Consider the following 9,764-nt stretch of genomic DNA (forward strand, 5'->3'; position numbering starts at 1 on the left):
TATTTTCCTCAGCCTAGACTCTGCTAATTGGCAGGATCATTATCACTGGGCTGAACAACAATGGCTGCCACTTATTTTCTTCTCTGGGGGCAGGAGGGCGAAGAGGTAGGGGCGTTTGATTCGGGGAATGGGATTTGATTTGATTAGATTTTTTTTTTTTTTGGAGAGGTGTGGCAGGACTCAGGAAATGTGTGTGGGGAGGTAGGCACAGTATAGTTTCTTTTGGGATGATTTTGATGTCCAACTTGGGGTGTTGTGCTCTCATAAAAAATGCAATCAATGTTGCATAAAGGAATCAAATGTTGTTGCGTAAAGGAGCTGGAGGCAATTTTGTTTAAATGAGTGCATTCAAACAGTGGGTTAGACACAATCTGGCTAGTTTTAACATTTGCAACTTGCATAATGTATTTGTTGTTGGAAAGGAATCATTTCAGGGTACTTGTATTTGGGCCCAAGGCGAGCAACGGACAATGGACAACGCACTGAAGTCAATGCCCTGTGGAAAAGATTTAGGCCTAACTCGAAGAGGAAGTATATCCATACGAGCCCACAACATTTTCTGTTTATCGCGACCGTTTGTTTTAATTAACGATATCGGCTGATTTATTGGTCCGTCGGCTAAGCGCTTCCTCTTAATTAATATGGCTGGATGCGCCGATACGAGTGGGGGGGGACATTTGATCAGTTGCTTTCCTCTCCCTTGGAATTTTGTGATAAAATCTAACGCCCATCGATCGCTCCATCGATCCCCCCCCCCCCATTCTTCTCCCCACCCGCGCGATTCTTTCCTCCCGTTTGTCCGCGATCAGTTTTACAACGAGAGCCGCCCCCCTCCCGCCGCCCCTCCCACGTTAGGTTCAGCGTTTCAAAGCTTCCCTCACACTCAGGGTCAACTCTAATCAACCCCAGCCACAGTCGCCGGTTTCCGTAGCGAGTGTTGCCGGGGGCGCTCGGGGGCGACTGCGTTATATCATTAGATTACTGTTCATTAGACAGTGTACGCTCATTAATCAGAGCAAGGCGCTCTGTTTTCCTTCGCGAGGCTATTGAACCACTTGAGAGCAAAAGGAAACGTTGCTGTTTGTCTCTGCTTCACGCACAGATAGAAAGTTGGGTCTCCGCTTTTGGAATGCCTCGCAAAATCGAAGCTTTCTGTCTTATTCGAACTTGATTAAGTCTGAATAATTAATTGACTCTGTTTATTTCAGAAGCTGCAGCTGCATCGTGGCAAGCAGTACATATGCTCTCTGAATAAAACAGCAAAAACAGCCTGTAACAAATTAAAGGCTTTAAAAAATTTAACAGCTAGCCCACTGTTATTAACTGAATGTTATCGTAATGTTACAGTAATTATTATCATAAAAATGGCCATTTTATGAAAAATGGAAGTGTGTTCCAAAATCCTGAACCCAAGAGGTCTTCATAATGCTGTATACCTTGGCTCTTGCCAAGATTTTTTTTTTTTCTGTTGCTGATAATGACAAAATTTTCACTATTATTTTTTTTAAATCAAACTTTCCCTGTGTTTGGAGCATTAGGCATTTTTTGGCTGCTGGGAGCAGTTTGTGAAATTAAACACAGTCACTGAACCCTGGTTCTGGAGGGATATCTTGTCTAGAGGGTTTACTCTTCTCCCTCGAACAATTAACACGGTAACTTTACCAACCTCAAACACAACTAAAACAGCTTTTTTTATGAGAGCGTCCAATGACAAATCGAGCATTTTTTCATGGCCAGTCTGGGGACTCCCAAAACCCCCGAAACAATTTGTGGAATTCAGAGTCGCTCCTCTGTCTTTTGTCTGCGTAGATTACGCAGGTGATTGAGAATGGACACTGCGTTAAAATAGCCAGCTACCGAACTGTTTTTTTTTAGGTGTGGTGATGTGGTCCATATTAAGTTCCTGGCTGTGCCGATGCTGAGCATGGACAAATGTCCGGCAGGGCAATGCGTCATTTAAATAGAAAAGGAGCAGGGGGGTTTCAGAAGTTTTGGAGGATGTTTTGCCCTCCCAGAAGGGTGAAGGACATTGGGACAAGCAATAGGACAAGCCTTTGATTGCTGTATGGCATTTTAAATTGGGAGACGAGTGAAAAATTTTTTCTCCCCAACTGAAAATGGTTTGCCCAAGGAAAAAGGCAGACCATGTGCATCCCCATAACCACCCACCCCCCACCACCACTCCCTCAGCACAGGAAGTGCCAGTCCCTGAGCGGAATGCTGATGTTTGGCAGTAAGGTCGTTCGTTTTAATTTCTATCAACGACAAATGATTTCTGAAGCTCTGCGGGCTGTGGTGTCACCCCCCTTTGCAGTAACTCCAGGTGTGAGAAAACGACAGCAGAACTGATCTGAAAATGAAAAACAGAAAAAACGGGAAAAAAAACAAAAAACAACACACACGCACACACACAATTTACCTTCAGAGATTCCCAAAACATGGGGGGGGGGGGGCAGGAACCCTCACCGCCGTGAAGTGCGTTGTTTTGACAGGCGTTTGCACGACTCGGAATGAAGAATGTTTTCGCCCTCTGCGGAGACTGTTCTTCCTGCAGGCGATACAGAAACGAGACGTGACGTTTGGCAGACAGAGGGACGTTATGAAACGCATCTGCATAGAGGGCAACACGAGAAACCCATTTATGTTGCGGGAATCGACAGCGGAATGGATGTACTCCTCAAAGCTGCGGGGAATACGCTTGCAAGTTTAGCAAAGCGCTGAAATTGGTCTGCCTCGCATCCTGGAAAACCAATGGGAAACAACCCGCTCAGGAGGAGAGCCATGGGTGTCCTTCACATTACAGGGTCGTTGTCTGCAAGGGAGCAAGGGGCAGAAGCTTCCGGAACTTGCAAACACAGTACGGTTGGGAAGATTCTCTATTAATCTCCAGACGGCTCATTCCTGCAGTAAATGCCCCTGCGCGTCTAGATATGGTGGCCAGGTGAAAATGTGTTTTTATTATGATTCATCTATCCTCCGACACTCCGGAATTGGGAAAAAATAGACTGCGTGGAGGATCTGTGTTTGTATTCATCTCTACCAAGTAGCTACAAGATATTAATCTTTCTAGGGATTCCAAGACTGGGGCTTAATATTGAACATCACTCTTGCTCAGTGTGCTAGAACTGACGCAAATAAACATGCTGTCCTTAAACTTGTCCCTATTCAGCATTTTCAGCGCTACACTGAAATGCTTCCCTTTGAACTACTGAGGAAACTTTTATTAAACAGTGACTTTTTCTATGACATGTTTAAATTTTAGCAATTGATTTTGGAAGATCTTTACAGGCTTCTGGTCGGGCGTAGTATACTCTGCTGTCTGGAACACGACAATAACTGAAAACCTTCCTGCTGGGGCGGTGAGGGTATTCTGACTGGAGAGATGTGCTCTATCAGGCCTCAAAATGCACTGTGTGCTGCACCTATCTATTGTTGCTGTCAGAGTGTATCTGTCAAAGGGTGACTTAAATGAGAGAGACCTGGTCATCAAGGTTCAAAATGTTTTAGCTGTACATATGCATACACACACATAGACTCTCTCTCACACACATGCACACACAGACATGCACATGCACATGCGTGCGCACACACAGAAATACGCACGTACACGCACATGTGGGCACACACACACACACACACACCTTAATTAGCTTCAGTTCTACAGGGCATTCTGGTGACAAGCAGCCTCTGTGTTATTTTGACTTGGTCACCCCCCCACATGTCTTACAGCACTATAGAACACTACTTTCGTACATAACTGGGCTCAGCAGCTCTCCAGTAACCTTGGCTGATTTGAACTGGATTTGCATAAGAGCTGAAGGAAGGTCCACACAGGCCTCCCTGTGGCATTGAGCCATTGGCTCCGCTCTCCTGTTCAGCTGCGCAGCGCTTGAGCCCCTGAGGCTGGGGTTTGTGGTAACTGGAGCTAGAGGGAACTCGAGAAGGAGAAACTGGAGGAAAATCTTTGCTCCCGAGGAAAGAGAAAACCAGCAGGGGTGCTGAGATTGGAATTATGACTATTCCGGTACATTTCAGCATGTTTCAGTACATTACACCCAGGCTCTTAATGTAGGACAGCCTTGATTTTATTAGCCTTAATTGTACAGGCCTCACTGATGACAGAGAGGAAGCGATGAGAGAGAGAGAGAGAGGGAGAGGGAGAGAGAGAGTCAGACCATCATCACATCAGTAATGATTATCCTTCTGACGAAGTATGTGAATTATTTACACATTTTTTCAGAATGCTAACCCACATATCTTAATAAACTTTGTTGATGGCCATTTCCATTGGGTGTAAATAGGAAACCTCTCATTCTCCTGGTTTGTGTTGGTTTTAAAGGAAAATTCCAGGCTAGAACACTTACATCATTAGTAAACATGTTTAAGCAATGTGCAATTAATTCAGGGCCTATTATGAGATATTAATAATAATATAATAATAATAATAATAATAATAATAATAAAATGCATTTATTAAGTGTAATTTTATTGAGCATGTGTGCTTTTTCACACCTACACCCTGTTAATGCCTCCCTATATTAACCTAACCTGCATGACTTTGGATAAAGTATATTTTATGCTATCGCTATTCGTAACATAGATGGGTGCGGCGTGCACAGGCAGCTAGATTCACATTAGCTAGAAAAATCAGAAAGTGGCCACGCAAGTGGCGATGCCCCCAATCCGCTGCAAAGCCATGCTGTTGCATTCTGGACTATTGAGGCTGTTAGCATGGCAAAAATCAGTATGTCTCCTTGATAAATTGATCGATGTCTCTCAGTAGGAGCATATAGGAGTTGATTCAATCACATTAAACTGCACTGTGTCTGCTTTGGAATGTCACCACGTAATGTCCCGTCGTCTAGAGAACTCGAGTTTAGCCACTGAAAAGCGAGATACTGCACAAAACAAGAAAACAGGACCCTGAGCGCGTATTACAGTATATCACCAATACGCAAATTCTAACAATGTCAAAGGAATTTTCCTTAAATTGATGATGTTTTACTCAGCACTTGTTCAGACTGCACGGGGTCTATAATGACTCTCCTTGAAAAGGTTATTGGCAACACAAACAACGGCCCAGTTATTTACAGGGGCTGTTAGAATCCGCTGATATTGGTAGTAAAGCATCGTGATTCATTGGAGGTGTGAAATGTGTTCAGTCATGGTATATAATTTCTCTCTCTCTCTCTCTCTGTCTCTCTCTCTCTCTCTCTCTCTCTCTCTTTGGTCAGGACAGCGCTGGCTGAAGGCAGGGGTATTATATCAGCAACTCCAGCAAGGGGGGCAGGGCCTTATCGATCTCGAAAGCAGAGTGGCAACTTTCCGGTTGCGGGCAGTACAGAGGTGGCTGTATCATGAAGATGTCTTGCTGGAGGGATCCAGCTTGTAGTCTGTAGAGCTTGTAGAGATGGATGGGGGGATTGGGGCTGGACATTCGCTGGTTCCTCCTGAACCCAGGCAACATGAGCACTGACGGCTGTACAGACGGCTGTACAAAGTCCGTGGAGGGGCCTCTGGATTGGGGTCGGGTCCCATGATAGTGGGTCCTGGACGAGCCCATTTTCTGTAACCCATTAATACTGCTGGAGCCATTTTTTTCCAATGCTCTGCATTATCTTTTCCCAGAGCTGATCTATGTAAGTTGGCTCACCTGCAGGGCCCGATAGGTCAGAGGACAGCATGCACTATGGCAGAGCAAATAGGTTCTCATTCAGGGCGAATCACTGGGGGAAAACTGGGTGGGCTATGGTGGGCTTTGCCTGTTGCGGTTCGGGAAGAGTTTGAGAACGGGTTCGCTTCCCGGGACGGGAGTGGCTGGCAGGTATTCCCTGGTTTGCAAGTATCAGCAGAAGTTGGGGGAACAGTGTATCCTTTCTGTTCCGAGGGTGAGACAACAGCTCATATTTTCCCGGAGTGTAATTGACTGGTGGACTTGTTTTTTGTATTGGAAGAGGTGTTTGTGTTTGGCCCTGGGTACTCGTATAGACAGTTGCTTAGTGAATTTTAAAAGTTGGCTATATGGTTGGCCTCATTTTGTGCAAGACTGCTCTTTAGACACTTTGTTCTTTCAAGTCTAATGGAGCCATACTCATGCAGAAATGACAAAGGACTATGGGGGTTTCAGAAGAGTATGGGCAGTGGTGTGTACGGAGGGGGCCATTTGAGTGCCTAATGAGTGCCTTCCATAAAGTCTGGTCATTAGTGGACTGTTTGAATGGGTTAGTCTGTTTTTGGCTTGTATTGGCTTTTGTTTTTTTCTGTGGTTAGTAATAGGTTTTTCGTTGTTTTTATTTTCTTGTTTTGATTTTGTTTCTTCTTATTTTTATGTTTGAAATATTTGGATAACAGTATGTCTCCTTTAACTGTTAAATAAAAGGGAATCAAAGATGAAAGGTCTCTCTCTCTCTCCCTCCCTCTCTCTCTCTCTCTCTCTCTCTCTCTCTCATAAACACGCTACACGCTTGTGAGCACTCTTCTATAATATTTTATGGTTAAATTATTCCATGTGCCAATTTAAAGAATGTTATATCAAATTCAGTCAGGAGTGACTAGTCCTGAATGACAACCTTTATGTCAGTTTGAAGTTTATCCATGTAAATCATGAACATGACATTGATAGAAAGGCTGTTTTGTGTCTGGTATTTATTTATTTAAAGGTATTTCTTGAAGTATTCCACCCAGCAAGAAACCAGGAAAGCCGTGTGTGGACTCGGTCATTCCAACAACGCATTCAGTGCTGCAATTTCTTTTTTTATATTGCTGAGCTTCCTTGAAAGCATAAAGCACTCAGTGAACCCGCGGATTGCGCCTAATTAGGTCTGATGACAAATTCCTGGGAAGTTTTCAGCTTTTGTTTGCTGATGTGATAATGCACTGCAGTGCGAGCCAAAATCCTATTCCCCAGACAACTTTGTTAATTTGCTTTATATGGTTCCCATATTAACCGTTGTGCCCTCCAATACTCTCACCTCATAAATAAGTAACTCTAAATACGCTACTTGTGTTTTTTTCCCCTCTGCATAATATATTTGAGACAAACACTTTTGCTGCAAGAAATAATTGAACAGCCTGTGCAAAGATGAATATTCACATCCCTCTCTAGAAATTCAGATTTCCTTTGTGTGATTTATCAGGGATGAAGAATTTTCATTTGCTGAGAGTAATTACATCATCATGAATCAAAATGTTGTATTAATTTGTTTAAGGCAGTCAGCACTTCCCAATATTCGCACATGCACTTAATATTTAAAATGTTGCCTGAATGCTCGAATCTTTTGTCTTGGTCTTAACGAGTCGCTTGTGTTGCTTTGAAAACCGATCTCACTGCAAGACTTCACCACCCGACTCCTCTTTTATTTATTTATTTTAGACAAATGAAGAAAACGGGGCAGTCCCTTCGAGCAATTCTCCAGCGCGCCGTGATTCACAGGTAGGTACATGTGGCCTGCATCAGTTTTGAAACACCAGCTTGTACTGGGCGGAAAAGTTAATCAAATTCATGCTTATTATTTTCCGCTCTGAACTCAATTTGTGTGCCTGCTTCCCATTGTTTCTGTCATAGACACTGCCGCCATTAAGTTGCAAGGGCCTTTTTTGTTTTTTAATGAGAAAAATGTTGTCTATTGTCTATGTATTTTTCTTGAACCATTCTGGCGCATTTTACGTGTAACTTAATGGTGAGAAATCGAGTAAAGCTATACGTTTCCTTTCACATTCTGTTTTTTAAACATTTGTCTTAATGTAGGGGAGAGATAAATGTAGCAATTTTTGGATTTTGCTCTGGAAATATTTTGCCTAGCACTATGAAATTTTACTTCAAACAGCAGTGACATGTCATTAGCCGTTTCGATTACATTCATAATTAATTGACTCGGATACAATTTAAACCAAAGTACATGCAGTCCAATGGTACATTCATACCACCTAGTCAGTATGATTGTAACAGAGGTGTGGAATAATCGTAACTGTAAATAAAAATGCCCTTTAATGTGCATATGCAGGTTTTTCTGCACATATTAATGTTAATCAAGGAACATATTTCCAATGGTAACGTGAGACCAGCCACATCCTCAGATTATGAAGCATGGGGCTTTATTCATGAAATACACATTGATGTGCAAGCAACTTTGTACCTTACCATTAAGTGATTGGTAATGTCCCAGTTGTGGTAACGTCCAAATTGATGAGGAAAGCTGCTTTTGTTTGTTTCTCGACACCCAGATAACCTTTTACTAAGCAAATAGCCTACCATACAGACCAATCTGGTGTATGCTTGTTATTTTCAACGCCTTCTGGTGTCCCTGATCTGAAGCCCTCTCCATGACCTCTATGATCAAAAAAGAAAAACTATGAGAAGTAGAGGCTCCAGTGTTCAAGCAGTCGGTACGTGTGGGGTGCTGGCCCAGCACCCTGTGATCATCACACGTTTAGTTCTTGACAGACGCTTCTGTGAAGCGCTGCACACGTTCCTTTCGACTGCCAGTTCCGTCTATTCACAGGCAGCCTGTGAGACTGCAAGCCACGGCTACAGATTAAAACAAGACTTTGGCCACCTTGTCTGCAGCTGCCAGTATCGTGTATAGGCCTGAGGCACCAACAAGGGCAATTCGGCCCACCAAACACTAACCTATAATTCGTCGTGCCGTTCAATAGTCGACTTCCTTTTCAGTTTAAGTTCTTCACCTTTCACATGCTCAGTCAGTGGACAGACCTGTCTTTAATCGGAATACATTTGCTGCATTTTCTGTTCTGTGATACTGGTGCCCCACACGGCTACAAACGTGTCATCTGTGTGTTTTTTTCCCCCTCCCATAGAATCCATTGACCGACCTGCAAGCTTGCGCCGCGGAAACCAGCGAAGGGACGCGGCCCACTTCTCCCGAAAGCTTCTCACACGCAAGATAAAAAGCGCTGTGAACCAAATAAAAACGTCTGCATTTTGACAGCCCCGTTGTGAATTTCCTTCGCCTTTTTTTAATTCCGGGAATATATCGCATAATTATGTATTCTCATGAATAGTGCATGGACCCCCTCACCCTCATCCGTATGGTAAGCTGGCTTAATTGCGAGGTTTAATTATTAAGAAGCAGAGGTCCAGAGTGGGATTTCAGAGTCGCACGCTTGATGAACTCTTTTTGCAATTTTTCTGATGAATTATTTTGGTGTTTCTGCCTAATCAGCAAGCGTAGTGCGCGGCGTAATTGCGCATGAGAGAAGCTTACTGTCCCGGGAGATGAATTACTCTGCTGATTAAAGGCAGTGGAATCAACTAATAACATAATGATATTGGAGTGGATCATATATATATATATTTATATATATATATATATATATATTAGCTCCTTGGCTGTGGATATTAAAAAGTTAGAGAATAAATGATGTGTAAAATGAGAGCTGTTGTCAGTGACCCAGGAGCTGTCCCTTATTTTCTTTAATATCATCTTGAGAATAACAGTGCTGTCAGACAATACTATGCTCAAGCAATTGTGCCTATTCTTCTGTATTTCTGAGAAGCAAAATAAGGTGTAATAAACAGTGTCCATTGCCATGTTCTTTGAAACACTTCAAATCAAGATTTTCCCTTTCTGAGTCCTTTAAGGCCTTTTGTGAAATGTGCAGGACGGGGGCTTATGAAAAATATAATCAGGTAAGTGATCAGGGATAGTTGTCTCAAGATCCCACCATTTCCCCCCCTTTATCTCCCAATTTTTAATTTCCAGCCAAATTTAACAGCACTCATTGTTTCAACCTCCACTATTGAT

At 43.0% G+C, this 9,764-nt stretch overlaps 1 protein-coding gene across 1 annotated transcript in view; it reads left to right on the plus strand.

Moving 5' to 3' along the window:
* The window catches only part of LOC118211545 (doublecortin domain-containing protein 2), a 33,825-nt gene extending 24,878 nt beyond the window's left edge, over window positions 1–8,947 (plus strand). The window contains exons 11-12 of the mRNA XM_035388846.1: window positions 7,373–7,432; window positions 8,818–8,947. Coding sequence (XP_035244737.1) covers window positions 7,373–7,432; window positions 8,818–8,907 — 150 coding nt within the window. The 3' untranslated portion in view covers window positions 8,908–8,947. The remainder of the gene's footprint in view (window positions 1–7,372; window positions 7,433–8,817) is intronic.
* The last annotated feature ends 817 nt before the right edge of the window (window positions 8,948–9,764 follow it).

Source organism: Anguilla anguilla, chromosome 1 (assembly GCF_013347855.1).
Source record: "Anguilla anguilla isolate fAngAng1 chromosome 1, fAngAng1.pri, whole genome shotgun sequence".
In the NCBI taxonomy this organism is placed as follows: Eukaryota; Metazoa; Chordata; class Actinopteri; order Anguilliformes; family Anguillidae; genus Anguilla; species Anguilla anguilla.